Here is a 24309-nt window from a genome sequence, read left to right as displayed (position 1 = left end):
CACTCAGCAGGTCAGCTTGGTAGGCCTGCAACACTGTCATTGTCTGCAGTGACCCACAAGCAAGACTACTACTGCATAGGCCTTGTCCACCAATGCCACGGTGGCCTTACATGGTGACTTGGATGGCATATCCGGCCCCCCTAAATTACCTGCTGTCGATGGAGAGAGGTACCTTGCAAGCGCTTCCTCCACCTTCAGCATAGCTAAATAGCCATGCCATTCATTCCCCACAATGGCCGAATAATCCAACATCGTGGGGTAATAAATACGGCTTATGCATGGTTTTCCCCCAGAAGCCTGATATTTTGTCATGCACTTCTGGAAAAAAGGGGGCGTTTTATGCAGTGTGAGGGATTTACTTTCACTGGGGAGAAAAAAGCTCATCCAGCCTAATCACTTCAAGCAGCTCTTTATATGCTGCTCTCAGTTTTTAACACATCCTTCTGTCTCCTCGGAGTCAGAGAGGAATTATTACTATTATTTTTGTGTGTGGGGTTTATATTTTTTGGCTTTCCATAGCGGAAGGAGTATTAGCAACGCGAACTCCAAAATCCAGGGGTGAGCCGGACCCGGAAGACAGAGCAAGAGATAGAGAAGCGCTCGTCTCCGGCTCCTCTTCCGGATCCATACGAGATCCCCCAAACCTGAGGTAGCTAGCTGCCTCGGCAGCGGCTGGCCCAGATCCACGAGACTCTGAAACCCAACTCGCTTCAGCTTCCAAGAAGAGAGCGAGTCGCGAGTAGAGCTGCCTAATGTAGGCGTTACTATGCGCAGACCTCTCAAGGACTCCTTTTTTCTTCTCCTTTTTTTAAAGGGATGGAAAAGTTCAATGATTTTGAGAAAAGATAGAAAGGAAATTAAGCGTTTTTTGTTTCTTTACACAAACAACTGACATGCAGTCTCGCTGAAGATAATAAGGCTGACGGCGCGGTTCACAGGTGCCATATATATATTTCACGTGACGTGCTTAATTGCCACATCACCTATTCATGGCAGGCTTATAAATAGGCATGATTTTACACAAGCTTCAGATGCCGGTCACGCGCGAGGGGCGCTCCCATAGTATTATGCTAAACGCAACGTGGAGTTCCCTTTGAAAGGGAACAGTACACTTAAACAGTATCTGAATTGTTTTCAAAGATTAGATTTAATTTGGATTTGTGAGTGGCAATAATCTTTGCAAGATATTGTTTGAGAGAAAATACTATTATTAAAAAAATGAAAAATAAAAAAGAATGGTTTGTGGCCAAAGGTGAGTAGTTTGTCCTGGTTGAAAATTTTAATCATTGTTTCAATATGTTTATTTTATACAAGATTTTTACCTCTTGCGGGGTCCTGACAATTCTTTTTTTTTTTTTTTTTGGCAAACAGTTTGAAGTCCTTTTGCCTTGTTGTGTTCTTTATGTTATATTATTTTTTTCTGCCTTGAACCTTCCATTAAATCAAATTGTTTGGATAATGTGTTATTGGCAGCTTAACTAGACTCTTCAGCCTGCACATGCTAAGGACCATGCCGATCCTTGACTCTAATTATTCATTTTATTTGTGGTGCTACTGCCATACAGAGTGACTTTGTGGTCAATTTTAATGAGTACTTGTACTGACTTGTATTTCTACAAACTGTAATTGAAGTAATGCAGCAATCACTATATTTCCACATAATTTTGGAAAGTGAATTTATTCTGATTGAAAGGAGATAAATGAGCTTGTATGTTGTACTGTATAGTATATTTATTATTTACTATAGAAAGTAGAGTGTGGTGCAAATACCTGAGTATGGAAAGAGAGGATATGCAAAATAAGAAAGTAACCATGAGAAAAGGAGCAGTGAAGGTCAGTGCTTGGCTAAACTGAGCTTAGCAGGTCTTATCAAGCATCATGTCTCTTGAGAATAAACCTCTGGAAGCTGCTGTGCTAAGATTTAAATAAAAGGATCTCTGCTTCCAAGAAGCCATGCATAGTCTTAACAGTTTTCATTGTCCTATGAATATGTGGGGTAAAGGTGCTAAATGGGGATTTGTACTGGAAATTAGAAGGCATAAATATGTCTGGTCCTCCTGTAGGTGGTGGTCTCTACGACGGTCAGCGTGGATGGTCATGTTCTGGCTGTGTCTGATAACATGTTTGTACACAACAACTCTAAACATGGGCGCAGGGCTCGCCGACTGGACCCATCAGAGGGCACCCCTTCATACTTGGAACATGGTCAGTATAGCGTCCCCACAATAATATGAAATGTCATGATATCTGGTAATCAAGGTCCCCACATTTTAAGGCTGTGACCAAAGATTCATCTATATAAACCATTAATGGCAAGCTCATGATTTGTATAGTCTTGCTTCAGCATTTGTGTCTGTGATGATACTGAGCCTTATTGTATATTCAGGTTTTGACTTTTGTTTCATGCAGAATGACACCAGATTACACTAGTGGTCTTAAATCTGTGATCCAAACCATTTAATATGGACCACTTCATGCAGAATGTAACCTAGAAAAGATTATTTTCATAATCTTTACTAGTTCAAAATCTTTACTAATCATTACTAGGCTAACATGGTAGTAGAAGGTCTGTCACCTCCAGGTAGTTCATACGGTCAGACATCAGTTGTTGATCAGTTACCTGCCAAGACACCTTGCATGATAGATCATTTCACTTTGATGTACTTTGATGCTCTTTGATTTATTGGTTTGAAAACAGTGAATCATTAAAGCACCTCATAATATTTTTATGCCATGACATGTGTAGTAGCGTTGTAGTTTGTGGACTGTTATTTGCTCAGTTCAAATTCATATTGTTTGAGTTGTCGATTTAATGCCAGTGTTTTGGTTTATTTTAATGGGTTTTCCGGTAAGTAAAACAAGCTCACGGTTTAAAGGATAAGCTGACCAAGCACTCATCTGCTGCACTTACAGCTCACTTTATGTGTATGTGTAGTTCATGAATTTATTCATATTACAATGTCTCAAATTTAGATGTTGTGTCCTCTATGAAATGGACCGTGTTATTAATTAATTAATAGTGTCATCATATGACATTTCATAGTTTTTGAGTGTACTGTATTTACCAGTCAAAACATGAATTTCAGAGCGGAATATTGTGGTTACATCAATAGCAGACATGGAGCTGGATTTAATCTAGCTCTTCGCCAATATTACACAAGAAAAAATGGGCTTAAGTTGAAAGTCAGAATCATGCATTACTTGGACACATCTCTGTTTTAGGCAAACTCAGCACTCTGCACATGCAAGACACACTGTAGTCTGTGATTAGATCTCAGGTCTGACTACTGATGTGCGTAATTTGAATATAACCCTGTATGTTTAATCTCTCAGAGCCCCCTGTTTGCATCCAACTCATTAGAGAATTTACATCAGAATTTACATTTATGTTTTTTTCTAGACCAACAAGCTCTTTTATTTGCATGAAGATGATTAATAACACTGAGATCATTGAATTCAGCAAAACTAGGCCACTTTGTCACAATGGATAGAGCTTCTTCACATCAAGAAGGAGAATTGCAGAGCAGAGAGAGATGACAGTCTCTAAACTTACTGAGAAACTGTGTGGCATCATTACACCAACACAATTCTTCCCCTTCTTTCTTTTACGGCTCCTTATATTTTGTTAAAGAGCTGACTGCTTGTAGGCAAATGCAAGAGGAGCCTAACAGCACTGGTTTCCCTTCTGCCTCATGCATGCATAAAACACACACAAAGTAGCTACAGGAACACCCAGTTTATAAATGTTATTATCTACAGATTACACACTTAATCATTCATGGAGGATGGAGAGTAATGTGACTGCTGCATGTGAAGGAAGCACTCACAGTGTTCCTACAGGCTAGTGTGCTCTAGGCACTACTGTGGAGATGATTACATGTATGTTCCCAATCATGACTGCACTCATTGAAAGATCTGCCACTGTTCACCAGCAGTATCTCCTGATTCACCACCACACATCATATAGGAGTAAAAGTTACAGTGAACTGAATAAATGCTGTAATGAAACACTTCTTAATCAAATCTACACAGTTACAATGCTCCAAATACTCCTTGGCCTTGGCTTTTGCACAGCTTTGAAAAAAAGAAGAGAGAACCAAAATTCTCCTCAATGGTATGTTCTCTTTAGACTTCTACATGTGTCTTAAAAGAGCATAGTTGCTTAAGCACCGTACATTTATTTCCTGGCTTTATCTGGCAACATCTTTCTCACTGCAGCATGGCTTCTCTTTGGTAAGAGACATGTTCTCCTAGTAATCTGTAATAACTCGTAGATGATTTGAAATCTGATTTGATCTTCAGAAACAAAGAAATGCAATCACATATTTACTTAGTTTTGGGCAGATACATTATATTTTCATTAGATTTTTGCATTATATAACAAATTAAGTGCTAATACTGACTGAGTTTGTCTGTTAAAGGAATTGAGTTTCTCTGTCAGTTAGAGTATGTACCCCCTCCGAAAAAGATGCACATTATCCTCTTGCATTTGTCTGGAAGCCATGCAAAAAAGTCAGCTCTCCACTTAAAGGATTGTTCTAATTAAGTTAAACCAATAACATTTGGTTCAGGGTTCAGAGGTCAAATAATAAACAGTGTGCTCCTAGCGTATTTCTCATACTCCCTCTGCTCAGGCCAGCTTGTGCAGTACTGCATTGATTTGGAAACATAATTCTCATTCCCTGCTGGCTAACAAGGCTGCCATCTCAGAGGCGGTCTGTGCAGTGAGGTCTTTAAGCTGGAGGTTGTGAAAACAGAGTGAGACACTAAGAGCCAAGGCCATGACACAAACTGAGTGTGGAGGGGGAACAAGCTGCCCTGGTCAGTTTCAGGCTACAAACACAGAGGAATAAACACTCTGTGTGGCTGTTCAGGACATGTGCATGAGTGTTGAAGTGTGTTAGTGTGCATGTGCGCGTTCTGTACACAAGTAAGCAGTGCAGGGGAACAGATGGCAGCAATGGAAGGCAGCAAAGTTTAATCCTATCAGATGGATTCCCAGTACACCATCTGGTTAATCCATGCACAATTTCAGAGCACTGCAAAAGAGTCATCCCAAGCCAAGATTACCATCACAGATTGCTGCATCGTACCTCTTTATCTCTCCCAGTTTAGTGCAGCCACCATATTAAATTATGCCATGTTGCTGCAATCACCCTGCACATGTGCGTAGCAACAGGAAGCAAAATGCACAGAGTCTGCAAAGTGTTGTAAAATGCACTTTCCAACTCTAGGCACAGTCTAATACTAAAGTCTAGCACTAAAATTCAGCAACGCAGCCTGACACATGCATTTCTCCCACGGACTCAGGCAGCCACCTCCAAGAATCACCATTTAGACCTCTCCTATTGTTGTCCTATCTATTTCCTTCTTCCCATCATCTTTCCTTACTTCATCCATCCCCCAACCTAGAATAGCAGTAATTAGTCAAATAAAGTGCCCTTGGTGTGATGGCAAGCTCACGTTCCTGAGCCAAAGTTCAACATGGTGAAATGAAATTGCGGCTTATTAAGGTGTTGAATTTTGATGGCTTGCTGCTGTTTTGCCAGTGTGTCCCGCAGCGACTAGCCTTTTGATCCACTCCTGTGCAGACTTGGGATCTCATGACATTTACACGAGTGTCATAAAACAAGCAGCCACACAGGGCCCTACCTATGTGCATGGGTCGAAGTAATATTTAATAAATATAATAATTCAAATTACCATTCACCACCTTTGGGTATGAAGGGGCTCAGGGTCATTATTGTGACGTGATCACTGACAAAAAATGGGAAGAGGAATGACTGATTTTTTGTCAGACTCATAGATTCTTTTAATTATACCCAGACCCAAAACAAAACCTTTCATATACACAGTCTTGTGTGAAGCACTTTCCCTCTCTCCTCTCCTTTGTCTCACCCTCCTCATCTTCACCTCGCATTCCTGTCCACTCCCAACACTCCCACCCTTTCCGCTGTACCACTTTTCATTGAAAACAAAACCATTTATAGTTTATCCAACAGAGGCCAGTGTCATGCCCTTGGTGGAAAGTGATGAGAGCTTTGCACTTGGTATGCCTCAGATTTAGTGTGTGACTTTGGTAATATGAATGATATTTTCCCTTTTTATGGTTTGTCATGCAATATATGCAGAGTGTCTGGCATCAGAATGCAGGTAGCATATTTTTAAATGTTTAATGCTTGTTTATGCTTTATTTCATAATTTTAAGACTCTGGTGGAAATTTAAAAAAAATAAAAAAATTAAAAAAAAATAATTAACTCTAACCTAGAGTTAGTCTGAGTGGAATTGGCATCTTAAATGTTCTTCTTTAATAAAAACTGGTATGTATCTGAGTGGAGTCTCTCTCTCTCTCTCTCTCTCTCTCTCTCTCTCTCTCTCTCTCTCTCTATCTATCTATCTATCTATCTCTATTTCTCTGTCTCTCTCTCTCTCTGTCACTCATTGTGAAAGCAGCCACGCCCTGCATTAAAGCCATCAGTCCCAGTGAGGGCTGGACTACAGGAGGGGCCACCGTTATCATCATTGGGGACAACTTCTTTGATGGGTTACAAGTCATATTTGGCACCATGCTGGTCTGGAGCGAGGTCAGTCCTCTTGGCACAACAAACTAAATTATGCATACTAATTATTAAACTGCGCTATATGCAGGCCATTGTCCATATTTTCATTTACTGAGTTTTTATAACTATTATATAATTACTAACAAATCAGCTGAGACATAATTGGCTTTTTACCTTTTATTGATGTCTTTAATGCCTTTAATCATAAATAGGCAAAAGCAACTGGCAGGCATTTGACTGTCTATTTATCCAATCCTACATACATTCTGCTCACATCAGGTTACACATTGAATAACACATACAGCAAGTCATGCAAGAAAGATGAAGGAAAAGTGCGAATCATGAAAGGGCAAGAAAATAAGTCATCAAATGAAAAGAAGTACAGTGTAATTGTGAGTATTTTAGTCTCATTATGTTGCATTTTAGCATCCCCATCATCAGACTGACAACATACTGACATGTGTGTAACCTCATGGCAAGGCCTGATGGAGCGCCATATGTCAGATCTACTAAAGACATCAGTTTTGACTCTGGTAATGCTCCCAGACACATTACTTCTATCCTGCTGACTCAGTTTTTATAGTTTGTAGTTTATACAGGGGAAAAAAATCATTTGGAGGAATATGATGTGAAAATTATTTCGCCTCTTACAAATCCCCCCCCCCCCGTATCACTGTACATGATCTATATCCTCACACCACATGCACTGCTTTCTTTAACTCATAAGGCTTGTTTGGTTTAGTGCACCGTAGGGTCCAACAGTCTGAGACCATATTAAAAATCTAGAAATAAATAGAAAACTTTCTATTTTTTTTTAAATATTCAAGATGTTGCACAATTTCTAGGTCACTGTTTAAATTTAAGCAAATTTGTTATATTATACATGTTTAACTTCTTTGTACAAAAGGTCAGATTTTCCATAAGTCTTAACCCTTCCACTGAAGCACGTATTCAGATGATATGCGGATTTGAGCAAACACAGATCATCAGTTTTTACACAAACTTGTGACATCTGTGTCAGCTCGAGTCTTTAAAGCAAAAAGGGCACATACCAAATACTAAGAAATTCTGAAATTCATGTAAATATTTTTAAAATTCTTCTTTACATATAAGTTGTTGCTGATAATATCATTTGTGATGAAAAACTTTGTGTTGAATTGAAAAAGAATGCCAAACATGAAGCATTTTCACTTGTAGTCTCAGAGTTTTGGACCGGACTGCATATGGAAATTCTTTTTTTGTATTGCAGCAGGCACATTACAATATATTTATTGTGTCCATGTAGTTATGATATTCATTATATATATATATATATATATATATATATATATATATATATATATATATATATATATATATATATATATATATATGAACATTTTAATTACAACCTCACTGTTACTTTTATACTTCTTGTTGGCAAGGAGTGTTTTAGCTAATTGTATACCACTGCCCTGTTAAATTCTCAATCACAGGTTTATTAATGTTTTCTAATATGTTATTGATTCTATTTATTTGCAAAACTAAACGATTGACAATAAGCTTTATACAAGCAGATGCGTATTTATGGAAGGTTCTCCAGTGTCTGTGCCAAAGAGAAAGCTGTGCATATAAGTTTTCAGTCACAGGAAATTCCTCAGATTAGCTTTCTACTTTCTGTTTAGCATGAGAAGCTTTTTTTTTGTTGGTGGTGGTGGTGAGGGAACAACAGTGTATAGCTGCTATAAGTAAATGATAACAAGAACTGACTTGGTTTGGGGACATTCCACAATATTAAATGTAAATATAAATTGATTTTAAAAAATAGTATGTACAGTATGTTTCTCATTAATAAATATAAATTTGCAATCATTGGTTGTCATCAAATTGTTTGTTAGAAAAGGAATGGAACAACATGTTTTGATGTTAGTGGATAATAATAGGATGGTAACTGAATAATAGGCAGGTAACAGTAGCTCATAAATTATTCTGTGATAACAATAATTTATTTGTTCATTTGTTATTTTTAAATTATTATAAATGCTTGTCATCAATGATTCTTCCTTCTCCTTATTCTTCCTCATAGCTTATCACACCTCACGCCATTCGGGTACAGACTCCCCCCAGGCACATCCCCGGTGTGGTGGAAGTCACTCTGTCCTACAAGTCCAAACAGTTCTGTAAGGGAACACCAGGCAGATTCATCTACACAGGTAAAAATAAATAAATAAATCACTACTGAATCCAGATCTCATGAAAGTGCTTAATAATGGCATTTGGTAGGAAGAAATGTGTGTTTTTGTTAATTTGTGTGTTTGTTAATTTGCAACTTACAATTAAAGTAATTAAAGCTTTAAAGCCCGGGAGATAAGTATGAAAAATAGATTTCATAAAGGCATTTAAAGGGTGCTCAGCTGTGGCCATTGTCTGCTCAGCATGCGTCTGTGCCTACGCATTCATGTGTGTGAATGAGTGTGCTCATTGGGTTTATGGCTCTAAACTTGGCCCCTCTTCATAGTCCATTCACTAAGCTCATGGCCAGGCATGAAGGGAAGGATTTGCAACTCAAATAACACAATACTCATACCTCTGAAGCAGAGGGTAGATGTTCGGCCTCTTTTTCACTTCAATGTATCTTTTTTGCAGTAAAGTTAACTTTGAAATTCTTTGCAAATACTGCTGGCGATGATAGAACAGTGCAAACACAGAATCACCAGTCATACTCCACTGTGCTTTATAGTTTCATAGAACAGTCATGGAGGAATTTCTGTTCTGAAATTTCTCACTGTGACACTGTTTGCCTCCAGAGTTTAATAAAACACGTGAGTCTTCCTTTTCTTCTGGTGCCCATGTCCCAGCAGCCCCCTTGGTGTGCAGTGCAGTGTTTGGGGTGTCAGCCTGCCATTCCTCTCCCCTGGCTCCAATTGGCACCTTGGCCATGCCCAGTTGCCAGTGGGTACTAATCATAGAGGATTGGCCGGACTGCATGGCAGCTGGCAACAGAATTACGTATGGGACATCTGGCGCCTCTAATCAACTTCTGTCAGCCAGAGGAAATGGAGACCTAATTAAATCAATGGTGCACCGATGCTGCCATGCTTGTATGCCACACAACCATGCAGAAATGTGGGGTTGTACCTGAAGAACAGCAGAGAACCACACTAAAGAGTATCAGTAGCTGTGCTCATTGTGACCAAGCTTAATTGAATGTCATATAGATACTACAAAACAGCTCTGGTTTAGTCATAAGATTAATATTAAATGTATTATTTTAGAATTCAGTGGCATTTGATGGCTTCAGATGATCCAACTGCATTATGGCACCAACTGCTGTGTCTGTGTGTCTGCCTATGAAGCCAGAGACCACTTGGTTAATGGATTTCTCAAAAGCCTGCCAGATAATGGATGATGTCATTTTAGGGGTCTCAAATTCTTGGCATATGCTGGTCAATACAAGAGTTTGCAGTGAAATGGAAGCCCACATGCACAAAGAGGGATAATTGAGCCTCAGATACAGTCCAACAAATCTCACCGCCTTTTTCTTGGGTGCAGAGGTTTAAGGTTTTCTAGTCATAAAGAAAGCGCAGTGATTGTGTAAGTAGTTTCTCAGCACTTCTCTCTGCAATTAGACATCCAAGGGCTCCATGCAATTATATTCATCATCAGAAACAATTAAGCACTCTCCATCTGGGACATTACCCTTCCTGTATGGCATTCTGCAGATAAGAGGACTGAATTATTCCTCTCTTTCTCCCTCTCTCTCCATCAGCAAAAAATGCATTTCCATGTTTGGTTGCGTATTACCTTGTGCAAGATTGCCACATTTGAATCATTAGTCGAAAAGGCTTTCCATCTATTTCCATGCAGTGGGAGTTATAACACTATCTCCCAACAGTGCGCTCGGCGCAACCAATAGATTGGAGGTGTTGATGAATCACTTGTGAGGTTCAGCAGGCAATTCTTCCCTGCTCAGTATGCAGGCCAGTGGGCTGAACAGCACCCATCAGGCCTGGTATTAAAAAGGTTCATGCTGGATCACATTAGGGGAAGTTCTCTAATTCCCATTCAATGATGAGGACTATGGGAAGCATTATTCACTGAAACTGAGGAAGAACAAAGGCTTTTGACCCAGACTAAAATGGAGCTGGACAAAAAATTTACTGGAACAGGCTTAGTTTTTTTTTTTTTTTTCAATTTTATTGTAGATGGGATTAAAAACACAATGATTCTTAGTTCAATGTTATCATGGCAGCTATTAACCGAAATATAACCGAAACTTAACAGTTTAACTAAACATAATTGTGCTTCTAATCATTCTGTTACAAATGATGTATTCAGTGATTGTTCAGTTTTGATAATAAGGCTCTTTAATTCAATTGACAAATGGTGACAAGCTCCTTGATCAGTGGTAACCATTCCAAGTAAATTGCTGATCCTTGACATGTGAAAATTGTCACCATAAAGACATAGTGAAATTGGTTTGCTTTACAGCATAAAGTCTTCAGTGGGCCATTTCACACAAATGTATTTGCCTCAGAGCAGCAACCACTCAGAATCAAGGAAAACAAGTCATCCATTTTATGGTCAGAGGTTCCTACTATACATTTTCTCCTTTTTTAAAGCCATACCTTATTTTAGTTTGTCGGTTTTTCCAAATAAACACAATCACTGGTTTTATGGAAAAATGGATAAAAATGAGATTGTAAGATATTGATCCCAGTGTGGGGTGGGTTGGGGGAAAACAGGCCTCATCTATATAGGGAGAAAAATGAAGCAATAATTCAGGCAGGCATCGAACACTCTGCCACTGAGCCTATTGATTCCCATCCACAGCGTATGAGATCACACCTGAGAGCGAGCTCTGGGGAAAAGAGAGAGAGAGAGAAAAGAGATAACATTACCAGCCTGACATTAACAGCTCTGTACAAAGCCCACAAGTGCCTGTTAAAAGGTTCCGCTAAAGACCAATTACCCAGCATGCCTCTCTGTTCTGTCAATCAGGATACGGCTGTAGCAGGTCTAAGTCTGGTTGCCTGACTCAATTCACCGTCAAAAACTAGCAAGTGGCTAGTCATAAGAACTACGCTGTTGCAAAGGTTGTAAGAAGAAGCCTTTAATTTTAGGCATGGCTGATGTCTTGTGAAATTTTGTGAATTAGAATGATTTTAATAAATGCTTAATGGTTTGACTGGCCAGTCTTGATAGACCTATTCAGATTATCTTTAAGGTTGAGTTTCTCCTCCCCTCTCAATCTACCCCTGCATTATTATTGTGAAATATGAAGCGATCTGGCTGTGCCTTCATGAAATTTCGATGAGCATTGATCTGTGTGATTGCACACAATCCTTCAAGCAGTGGTTCTTGTTCATTTATATATTTATTGTTCATATGTTTTACCTATTCTGATTCCAAAAGCAGACATCTTGGACAGTTAATATGTCTGTACCTTTGGTCCAAGGAAACAGCTTTGTTCCTAATCACTTTGTCAGGTCAGGTGGCAGAAAATTCTATTTGAAGATCATCAAGGCACCAGCAGCAGTAAGCACCAGCTTTATATTTGTAATATTGATTACACTGTGTAAACATAATGAGACAGTATAGTATACCAGAATATTCTTTTCTATATTGATTTAGAATATTTGGTTTCAATATTAGAGTTATTATTTATGACATCACACATAACTTTATTACCCCCCCCCCCCCCCCCACCACCACCACCACCACCACCCAAAAAAATGTGAAATCAGAGAAGAGAGACTGACACTACAATGAAAGCAAGTCTCCCATGTATGTTGGTCAATATCCAATATCTCAAATGTTTGTTATTTTGATCCACAGTCTACAGTATATAGTAAGCTTAGAGGAGTATGTATGCTTCATATTTCAAGTTCCTCACCTGAATATGTGAAAATAAACAAGGAAACAGACAAAGGATATTGGTGGAAAACTGGTCCCTTTGCAGAGGAATGCAGAGCAACTGGAAATAACCAGACCCCATTGAGAGTGTGGTTTCTCCATCTGGTCTACTAGGATGTTGGCTTCATTTGGATTGCATAAATATCATATCCTGTGTTACTGTTTGTCATCTTTTTTTTTTTTTTCAAGAATATTATTGACTGTGTTTCTGAAGTGTTTTCATTACTATCATCCTGGCTGTGAAAGTACAGTAGGGTTGCCAAATGAGGAACCACATATTCCTCCTCTTTTCTTTTACCATTCAACACATGCTCAAGCTATTTCTCAGCTCTCTCTCCCTTTTCCCTCTCTTCTCCTTGTCTCCTCCTTTCAGTAAGATTGCATTATCAGCCTGGCTGCTGAGGAGATTGTACACAATGTGGAAATCAATAGCAATGGGGGGAGTAAACATGTGAAGCTGTCTGAGAGGGCAGTAGAGTACAGTTTAGAGATCTCCCCCATCCGTCTATATATCAGCACATTAAAACACCTCCTTCGGTAGTGCTGGTGTCCTGCCTCATTATATTCTCTTAAAGGAGATGTATCTACACTTAGTACTCAGTCTCACACACTTTGCATCTACCAGCTAACACTTCATTACCCATTCTATCTCTGGAGATGACAGCCTCCGTAAATCCCAAGTTAGATCTTTTATACATGTTTTATATACATTTGAAAGACTAACTTATCTAGGCAAACTAGACATGGTGTTAATAAATGTTGCAGTGTGCAGATGTGAATTCTACATGCCTTTTTCTAGTACTGTGTTCACTTGAGTCCCCTTATACCATAACCTTGTTCTGAACTCATAACTCAGCCATTCTCTCAACCTCTTTCTCTCGTCATCCAGTATTATACATTTATTCCTCCATTCCCACTATACACAAACCCCCATACAGTACCCACCCAGGGCCTGCCACATTCTGATTCCTGGACCACACTTCCTAATCCTTAACTTGAACCTCTAGCAGGCTTAATTACAGGAAGTCTATTTAGATATGATGTATTATCAGCCTTAGGGTGGCTTTGCATCATTCTGTCACATTCGGCTGCTTTTGTTTTTCTTCCCCTGGACTATAGCTATGCTCTGTTCTCCATCATGGGATCTGGATTGTTTTAACAGTTTTTGTTCAGCTCCTTTTGTAAACACTCAGTCAGTCATGAGCCTGAGCATGCAGCTGTGGGACTAGGTGGTGTCATGATTCATTTCACATTTCTTAATGCTGGGGTTCAATTAGGGAGCCATTCAGAGCTACAATTTGTCATAAACTCTGAACACTATTTGCTGTTGTTAGCCACTTTTATGGCATTGTACTTAAAGAAGGTTATGACTCCAAATGCATTTCAAAGGTGCACCCTCCTTCAAAGCCTTGAAACTCAGTTTTTTCCAGAATTGAACATATGCTGCTTTTCTGTAGAGTTTTTTTTCCCCAAACCTAATCCAGCACTTCTCTATCTACAGGGTGTCCCAAAAGTCTCCATATATAGTGGACTATGTTTGCCAGCACCACGTTGGCTGTGCCATTGTCATTGGATGTTTGTAGATGTCCATTTCTTGGTCAGTCCACAACACTTCCAGTCTTTTTGAGTTTGGCAACAGTGTTGTATGTGATATGCTTGCCATGTTTCCTGTCAAAGTCCATCGCAACCTTGCAACAGCTTCCTGATCCAGCCATGAGAAATGATTTCAATACATTGTTCTTTTGTCAAAGGCATTCTTAAAGGCTATCTGAAAATATATATGAACTAAGTATGAACATTTTTGGAAGACATTTTGCTAAAATGTGTTAATTTCAGCTTTATATGGAGACTTTTAAGACACCCCGTAATAAGCTGTTGAAGTTGTTGATTATCTATATCAGGTGTGTTGAATTTGGATTCAGACTATCACAGCTATCTAGGAGCTGGAATGAAGACACTTGATCTAGGCTAAGAGCCATTTGTTCACTCCACTTTACTTTAATACCCATTAAGTGCTAGCTCCCACCTGCTGCTTGGAGGTCTTCCTGCACTTTAGTGAGGAGTGATGATCAGGATTCAGACTACACTCCACTGCATTGAAAAGCTGCCCTCAGTCTGTCCTTTCGGCTGTGGGGGTTAAAGAGAGCTGAGTACACTGCCTCAGGAAATGACAAGAAGGGTGGCTACAGGGCAAACAGAAGGGTCGTCAGGAGAGTTGAGAAAGAGACACTACATTCTCCACATTCACTCTGCCTTGCATCCTTCTTCATTAAAGCAATCAAATGCAGGCTAATTGTGCATATCACACATTGCTATTAATGATCCATCTTCTGTGCAAGAGCTGATGCTGCAGGCATGCTGAAACAATCAGAATGAAAACTAAAGAAAGTAAGAAAAACATTACAATGTATCGATGTGATGGAGGTTTGCACTATTATGCCAGTTACTTAAATCCCATTTGATTTATTTCAGTTTTACAATATTCATTTTAAATAGTCAGCCCATTTATTAAGCTGTTATGATACGTAACATCAGCACCCACAGATCCACCTCCTTCATTATCTAGATAGTCCCCTAATTGCCTCTGTTAAGTGCATATTACCGTGTGTAAAATGAATGAGAAAACACCAGATCTCTCTGTCATGCTGACAACTTTTTTATTAAGTGCTTTCAATAAGACTTATTAGTGGGAGGCCAAAAAGAAAGAGAGAATAATATTCAGATTTCTGAACAGCAGAGTGCCTAGACATTGCAGTTTTCAAGGCAGGGTTACTGTATGAATTTTGTCACTTTATTAGGTGATGCATGCTGTATTCGGTATGTATAGATGGCATATGTAGTTTCCCTTTGAAAGAGAACTCAATGTTGAGTGAGATTCACGCTGTGGGAAATGCCCTCGTGCGTGACGTGTATCTGAAGTCTGTGTGAAATCACGCCTATTTATAGGCCTGCCATGGGCAGGTGACATGGCATTTCACACATCACAAGATTATAAAATGGCACCTGTAAACCACATCATCTGCCTTATTATCTTCAGTGAAAGACTGCATGTCAGTTGTTTGTGTGAACGTTGCCAAAACTCTTCACTTCCTCCGTATTTTTCAGAGAGTTTTTATATATATGTATATATATATATATATATATATATATATATATATATATATCTCACAAAAGTCAGTACACCCCTCACATTTTTGTAGATATTTGATTATATCTTTTCATGTGACAACTCTGAAGAAATGAGGAGTGGAGGAGGACTCCAGTGGCAACCTGTGAAGCTCTGGTGAACTTTATGCCCAAGAGGGTTAAGGCAGTGCTGGAAAATAATGGTGGTCACACAAAATATTGACACTTTGGGCCCAATTTGGACATTTTCACTTAGGGGTGTACTCACTTTTGTTGCCAACGGTTTAGACATTAATGGCTGTGTGTTTAGTTATTTTGAGGGGACAGCAAATTTACACTGTTACACAAGCTGTACACTCACTACTTTACATTGTATCAAAGTGTCATTTCTTCAGTGTTGTCACATGAAAAGATATAATCAAATATTTACAAAAATGTGAGGAGTGTACTTACTTTTCTATCCCTCACCTCTTTGCAAGTATGTGTCAGAGAGAATTCAGGAAGTGTGTTACTCTGTGCTCCCATTTTGTTTCGGGGACGGGTTTCGGAGCCTCGTGGTTCTGGGTTAGCCACTGCCAAGACACCCAGCCGGCTCAGGTCCTGGAGATCCCATATGGATCTGAAGGAGGAACCAGAGATGAGTGCTGCTCTATCTGACCCTCCGCTTCCGGGTTTTGGAGTTCACATCGCAACTCCTCCTTCCGGAATGGATAGTCAACCCACCCTCTCTGACTCTGAGGAGCCAGAGGGGGGAGTCAGGGCTCCAAAAACAGAGAGCATCCTCTGATTGAACTAAGTCTAGGGCTGTAGAAATGTTGAATTTAGGCTGGCCCAGGGAAGAGGAAGTAACTCGTAGCAGGCTGGACAAGCACTTTCTCCCCAGTGAAATGAATTACTCCCTCACACCACAGAAAACGCCCCCTTTTTTTCCAGATGTGCATGATGAAATATCCCGCTTCTGAGGATATCTCGCTTTCTCGCCCACATGAGGAACTTGGGGCTCAGTTTGAACCCCAAGAAAAGTATGTTTTCTCCAGTGCAGAGGATGACTTTTCTAGGGGTTATATCTGCTTCCACTATAATGGGGGTGTACCTATCCCCAAAATGCGCAGGGTCTATCTTATCAACATTGAGCAAGATAAAGCTTTGTCTGAGCATCCCCTCCAGTCTCTATGAGAGACTGTTGCAGCTTGTGGCAGTAGCAACCAACGTCGTACCATTGGGCCTATTCCACATGAGACCATTGCAGTGGTGGCTGAAAAGTTAGGTGTTTCATCCTTGGATGAAAATAATCAGTATAATCAGTGTCATGTGGCAATGCCTACATGCACTGAGAGTTTGGAGGTGTCGTCGGTTTCTACCCTTGGGTCACATTCTCGGGGCATTGTGTGATTGCAAGAGAGTAATGACAGACAACTCCCTCACAGGCTGGGACATGGTCTTAGACAGCCACAGCTCACAGTCTATGGAGTGGCCCTCATCTAGAGTGGCATATAAATTGCCTTGAAATGCAGGCCATATTCCTAGTACTGAAATTCTTTCTTCCTCCTTTGAGAGGTCACCATGTGTTAGTTGTGACAGACAATACAGTAGTGGTCTCATATATCAACCACCTGGGAGGGTTACGCTCATGCCCACTGTTCAGGCCGGCGCAATTACTAATTCTCTGGGCAGAGGGAATGTTTTTGTCAGTGAGTGCAATGTACATTCCGGGCAACCGTAATGTACACGGGCAGACATCCTGTTGAGGCAGGGGCTGAGGTCCGGGGATTGGAGGCTCCACCCACAAGTGGGGGAGTCTGTATGGCAGAGGTTTGGCCAGACGGAAGTGGAGGTGTTCATCTCCAAGGAGACAACACACTTCCCATTGTGGTTCACCCTCACTCCTCCAGCACTCCAGGGGCTGGACACCAAGATACACACATGGTCGAGGTCATGTATGTATGCCTTTCCCCCAATAGCTGTGCTCTTACAAGTTCTAGCAAGAGTTCTCCAAGACCGTCTACATCTGCTGCTAGTAGCACCTTATTGGCCAGCTCAAATATCGTTCTCGGAGATAAATTTCCTGCTAGACAACACTCTCTGGGAGATTCCCATTCACAGGGATCTACTGTCTCAAACCAGAGGGTTGCTTTATCACCCTCGGCTAGAACTATGGACAGTGTGGGTCTGGCCCCTGAGGGGCACCAGCTCATAGATTCTGGTCTCACAACTGAGGTTGTAGAGACCTGGTTGAACAATAGAGCACCATCCATGAGAAAATTGTATGCGCTCAAGTGGTGACTTTTTGTCTCGTGGTGTGAGGAACATCATTTAGATGCAGTAGCAATAGCTACAGTCCTGGAGTTCTAAAAGGAACATTTCTCAGCAGGTTTGGGTCCTTCTACAATTAGGGTCTATGTGGCCATGCCCCTATTGATGGAGCCTCTGTGGGACAACATCTTCTAACATTGGCTGAGGCCCATCTTCAGACCATGTATACCATCCTGAGACCTGTCTGTGGTCCTGGAAGGTCTGTCAAATGCCCTATTTGTGTCCTTTGAGTCAGCTTCAGAGAAGCTTCTGACTCTAAAGGTAGCTCTTCAGCTGGCCCAGACATCTCTCGGGTGAGTAGGAGAGTTACAAGCTCTCTCTGTTGCCCCTTCGTGCCTTTACTTTGCCCCTGGATTAGCCAAGGCCTTTCTATATCCTAGGCCGGGTTATATTACTAAAGTGCCTAAGTCTGCTGCCCAGCCGGTAGTGTTTCAGGCTTTCTGCCCTCCTCAGTTCTTCACTCCAGAACAAGTGAAATTGCACTTACTGTGTCCAGTAAGAGCTCGCTGTACTTTTGTCCACCACTCCGGCCAGTGGCGTAAGTCAGAGAAGTTGCTGGTCTGCTTTGGCAGTAACAGTAGAGGTGATGCTGTGTCATAGCAGTGCATCTCCAATTGGATAGTGCAGACTATCTCTATCGCTTATGAGGTGCGCTATCTTGCTACGCCTCTGGGCATAAGGGCCACTAGGAGGGTTGCCTCCTTGAAGGCTGTACCCTTAGAGGTTTCAATTCAATTCAATTCAATTTTATTTGTATAGCGCTTTTTACAATGGACGTTGTCTCAAAGCAGCTTTACAGAAACATATAAACACGGTATACAGATTTTAAATGTGCGAATTTATCCCAATTGAGCAAGCCAGTGGTGACGGTGGCCAGGAAAAACTCCCTAAGATGTTAAGAGGAAGAAACCTTGAGAGGAATCAGACTCAGAAGGGAACTCATCCTAATCTGGGTAACAACGGATAGTGTAAAAGTAAAGGAAAGTTCATTATGGTTTAATTAAGCAAACCTTAGAAGCAACCTTGAAGCAACCACAGTGAGTGTGTCCATCTGGAATTGGAGTAGATGAGAGCTCCATCCAGAGGTAGAGCATCCGAACGGATCAGGCAGGTCCGGAGAGCAGAAAGGATCAGGATCTCTAGTATCTCCATAAAATTGTGTGTGGCTCAACAGAAGGAGAGAGGGGGAGAAGAGATTGTTAGGACAGTGCTTAGCATAACAGAAAGTCTACTCATGGTAGGCTTGAGTAAACAAATACGTTTTAAGCCTAGACTTAAACACTGAGACTGTGTCTGAGTCTCAAACACTAATTGGAAGACTGTTCCATAACTGTCGGACTCTATAAGATAAAGCTCTTTCCCCTGCTGTAGCCTTCGCTATTCGAGGTACCGTCAAATAGCCTGCATCTTTTGATCTAAGTAGGCGTGGTGGATCATAGAAAACCAAAAGGTCACTTAGATACTGTGGCGTGAGACCGTTTAGTGCTTAATAAGTTAATAATAGCATTTCATAATTAATGCATGATTTCACTGGGAGCCTATGCAGTGTTGATAAGATCGGTGATGTAGTGGTATCTTCTGGTCCTAGTTAGGACTCTAGCAGCTGCATTCTGGACTAACTGAAGTTTAGACAGACTGATGCCAGACAGTATGGCATTACAGTAATCTAGTCTAGAGGTGACGAAAGCATGAACTAAAATTTTTGCATCATGTAGTGACGGAAATATTTTAGAAATATTTCTGAGATGAAAGAAGGCTATCCTAGTAATATTATCTACATGAGCATCAAATGATAGACTGGAGTCAATAATCACTCCAAGGTACGTACTGCTGTACATGACGAAATGGAAAGTCCATCCAGAGTTACTATGTGATCAGAAAGCTTACTTCTAGCTACATGTGGTCCTAGTACAAGTACTTCTGTCTTATCAGAATTAAGTAAGAGGAAGTTAATAAGCATACAACATCTAATGTATTTTACACAGTCCTCAACTTTATTAAGCTGCTGTCTGTTGTCTGGCTTTGCTGAAACATACAACTATGTATCATCAGCAAAACAGTGGAAGATAATTTCATGTTTACGAATAAATTGACCTAGAGGTAGCATGTATAAAGTAAAAAGTAGTGGGTCTAAAAGGATGTGTGTGCTGCAGTGGGGCGCACACATTCGTTTGATATTACAGTTTGGACATGGAGTCCACCCCAGGCTCCAGTGTCTTGTAGTGACCCTCAGGCTCAGACCCTTTGAACAGACCATACCCTCAGTATGACGTAATGGGTATACTCGTTCCCACAGCGTGAAGCTCACACAATGTTGAGTTGTGTGACAACGTCTGGATTACGCATGTATCCCTGTTCCCTGAGAAGGGAACACGACGTTGTGTAGCTTTGTCATACTGGGGCATGCTTGTGAACTGTGTCTCCTCTTCAGATAATAGAGGTTGATGATGTGGTTTACAGGTGGCATTTTATAATCACGTGATGCGCGAAATGCCACATCACTTGGCCACAACAGCCTATAAATAGGCATGATTTCACACAGTCTTCAGATACCGGTGACATGAGAGGGTGTTTCCCACAGCATGAATTTCACACAAAGTCTCGTTCCCTTCTCAGGGAACAGGTTTATATGTGTAACCCAGACGTTTTTATAGCATGATTGTGTGATTTCAAATGCCAGGGAACACAAATGACTAAATACAAATGACCAAAAAAAATTTGCAGGGATGAGTGTGGTTAGTCATTAGCTTTTCTTACAACTTCATTACTCTTTTCACTCATTCCTATATATTTTGTACTAAATTGCATTGGCCCTTTTTCATAATCTCTCTCTCTCTCTCTCTCTCTCTCTCTCTCTCTCTCTCTCTCTCTCTCTCTCTCTCTCTTATTAAACAAGGGGGCTCTGTTAGTGTGGCCTTGGAGGATATGCATTTAGCAGCACAATAGACAAACACACAAGCATAGCAGGCTGATCAGAGGAGAAAGGGCTATTGTGTCAGTGCAAATGTAGCTCTCAGCCCAGGAAGGTTAGAAAAACAGTGCATCGAGGCCCATGTGGTCTGTGCAGGATGTTTGGTTTTATCGCCCAGATCATGTTCCTTTGTAAATATTGCCTTATTGCTGTGCTCTCAGCAAGAGTTCATTAAGCTGTTCCTATATCTATGTGGATCCAGGATCTTGTAATCCAGAAGTGTTGCCTCACAGAAATCAAAACTTTAATTGATTTATTGGACCTACAAATATTTTTGCAGATTAACAGTGCTTATGTATTAAACAGGAGTAAGATGTATTAAAAAACATAATTTATTAACCTGTGTGGAGGAGAATATAGTAGTTGTTGGCAGACATTCGCTTGCTATTTGTGAGCTGAATGCAAAAATGTGAGTAATTTTGTTTCTTCTTGTAAAAATCTTTAAACTAATAGGCGGTCCTTGCACAAAGACGATTGGATGCGATGTTCATACAAATCAGTTTGGATTTGTTTGGATGTTTTAAATATAGGTAATAACCAAAGTTAAAATGCATTGATTTAGCTGGTAGCCGAGGAAAACAAACTTTTTGAGATTTGTAATGAGTAATTGAATGGAGTAAAAGGTATGGATTTTTATGTAAATGTAATGGAGTAATAGTACAAGCATACATTTTTAGTTATGCTTGGGTAAATCTGTTACTTATTTGTTATCACAATGTTATATATGGTAACAAAGTACATACAAAAATATGTATGTATGTAAGTACAACTAAAAGACCAAAATTTATGTGCAAGGGGAAAAAAAGCAAAAATGTCCAACAGTTTGTAGAATTTGCCACAGCAACACTTGCGCAGTAGGTTGTATGTCAATTCAACAAAATTTTAATTACACATTACAATAGCACATGCTGTAATGACAAGTTGCAGTTAGTCAGTCATACTGAAGCTAAAGGTTAAACAATCCTAAGATTTCTTAATGGCTGAAAATCTATCATGGTAGAGCATCAGCAGATCTATGTGTGTTCTGTTATCCAAAACAGCATGTGCACAGTTTTACATAACCACCATGGGGGGTTTCATTTGCGAAGGAGGATGTCTGATATAGAATGCTGTGTGTGAGCTGCTGCAGAGGGAGCAGAATGAACTGTTAGAAGGCATACACATTGATTCCTGGAGTCCTGTTTTATTCATAAAGCACTGCCTGGCAGCACTTGCTGTTTTTTTTTTTGTTGTTGTTGTTGTTGTTTTTTAACTTGGTTGTTTGGGACCATTCCTCATTTGACATTGTATTTAAGGTTTTGACTTGTTTGTTTTCTCTGCATGTTTATTTTGGCCAATATAAATATGTAAAGAGCATTAATTGTGTTCAATCAGACCGGTATAAAAGATAGTTAATGGAGGTAGATATGAAATTTTAGGTCACACTGTTTTGTTTTCCCTCCTCAGCACTGAATGAGCCCACCATTGACTATGGCTTCCAGCGGTTACAGAAGGTCATCCCGAGACATCCAGGTGATCCTGAACGCTTGCCAAAGGTCAGTTCCAGTTTATCACTCCATGCATCCTCTAATTTTCAAAATTCTGCTACATTAACTAACATTGTTCCACACCTTTCACTGTGAGCATGTTCCTATTAACCTCATTGCAAGACCACTGAGTGTCCATAATGTTCAGACAATGCATTGTTTGTTCTAGCAGAACTTTTCATGTTTCGCTGAACTTTAATGCCTCTTAATTGGCTGCATATATGATTGTAATATTGTTCCATTAAAAATAAATGAATAAATAAAATACTTATGTGAGGCCAGAGTGATTCATACAACTGGAGAGATCCAGCTTTGGCAAAAAAAAAAAAAAAAAAAAAAAAGAAAGAAAGAAAGAAAGCAATTTGTTTACTTCCTCCTACATTCCACTTAAAGAGATGTTAATGAATCCGTTGGGAGTGATAAATAAATAGTACTTTATCTTTTACATGTTCTATACCCCTGAGCCCCATGTGAGCTGCAGCCCTTAATAGACTAAAAAAGAGTAATTATGGCTGGCTGGTCATGCTCTTTTGCAGTCAGTCCAGGTTTGCCCTTGTACTGTTATATAAGTCCTATCCATATTAGAAGTGGGCTATTGGTATTCATTGTCCCAGAGCCACTGCATCCATTATACCTGTAATGTGACTGAGGTCAGCGCACAGTATATCAATCTAAAATCCTGGTGTAGGATGGAACTTCATTTCACTCGGGTCAGACAGTACACGGAAAGTAAACACAAAGTGTTCAGTGGACATGTAGGGAGGGATTTCAGGTCAAATAAAAGAATTGCTGTTACTGTTAATGCAGTAAATGTTCTTTTACTGTGTTCTGACTTTACCCATGTTACAGAATGTGATGTTATGCTATGTTGGATAGTTTGTGGAGACCAATAGCTGCTGTTCTCCTCTTATATCTCTCTCTCATTTGCTGCTCCCCAGCTGGCTTGGAGAGGACAGATGTACAGACTGCTGTTAGCGTGGCTAAATAGGCACACTGTGTTTGATCTCTGTCCCTAAATCACCAAATTGGCATTGTCAGCATACCTTCCACACACACACACACACAGTCATACATAAACACCCTTACCACCACTTTTTAAACTTAGTGACACTTCAAAATAGGAGACTTTCAAGTTGAGACCTTTCACTGAGACTAAATTTATTTCTATGCTTAATCTAAGAAAGGAGTCATGATCATTCTTTCTTTCTGTCATGTTAACAGTAGTCTGGTTCATTTCTTACAGACTGACACACTCTGCTGTTCACATATGATCAGTGTGGCTTTAACTTTGGCTTGGCTTGGGCTCATTTCACTGGGCCAGTGATGAATTTGAATGCATTAGACGGGTCCCAGGTGGGGTGAGCCATCACACCTTTCCCACTGTGTTCATCAAGAGGGGAGCGGGTCAGAAAAACTGCCTTTGCACCTCCCTGGAGAACCGTCTTAACGGCATGCCATATTTTTAACAGACTCCCTTGCAGTTCTAATGAAAATGGTTGGACAGCCACCAAGCAATGAGCAGCTGTGCACCTGCAGCATGGGCACATGTGAATGAGATGAGTTGGAAAAAAAAATACCCAACTGCTTTCCACTGGTCGACCACTATCAAGTCAGGTGTTGGGGAAGTCCCAGAGGATGCAGTTTTCTATATTGTGTTTAGTATATATACAGTTGTTCTAAGTATGTGTAGCCAGTAGCACAATTGTGTTATGCATAGAGCACAAGAGAAGTTTGTATATATTTGGTTAAGCATGATTTGATTAATATGCACCAAAAGAGTGTAAAGCCATAGTACACATGACTCCAGTTCTGTCTCTTTACAAGCTTTCGCAGAGGGGTAAGAGAGAAAGAAGATTGGGTGTTGGGGAGGATGGGGAGACAGAACAAGAGAGAGAGAGGGTCATGAAGGGAGAGCAG

The 24309-nt window shown here is 40.3% G+C and overlaps 1 protein-coding gene across 6 annotated transcripts in view; it reads left to right on the top strand.

Moving 5' to 3' along the window:
• The window catches only part of ebf1a (EBF transcription factor 1a), a 143734-nt gene that overhangs the window by 101320 nt on the left and 18105 nt on the right, over window positions 1–24309 (top strand). For 3 of the 6 annotated variants that reach the window (XM_017474868.3, XM_017474872.3, XM_017474870.3), the window contains 4 exons: window positions 2064–2205; window positions 6452–6585; window positions 8627–8753; window positions 22313–22401. In XM_017474868.3, coding sequence (XP_017330357.1) covers window positions 2064–2205; window positions 6452–6585; window positions 8627–8753; window positions 22313–22401 — 492 coding nt within the window. The remainder of the gene's footprint in view (window positions 1–2063; window positions 2206–6451; window positions 6586–8626; window positions 8754–22312; window positions 22402–24309) is intronic. The other 3 variants (XM_017474873.3, XM_053682111.1, XM_017474869.3) reach the window with 1 other exon arrangement.

The sequence above is a fragment of the Ictalurus punctatus genome, chromosome 8 (genome assembly GCF_001660625.3).
Source record: "Ictalurus punctatus breed USDA103 chromosome 8, Coco_2.0, whole genome shotgun sequence".
Lineage (NCBI taxonomy): Eukaryota > Metazoa > Chordata > Actinopteri > Siluriformes > Ictaluridae > Ictalurus > Ictalurus punctatus.
Note: the sequence above shows the minus strand (reverse complement) of the source record. Positions and strands in the feature narration are given on the sequence as shown.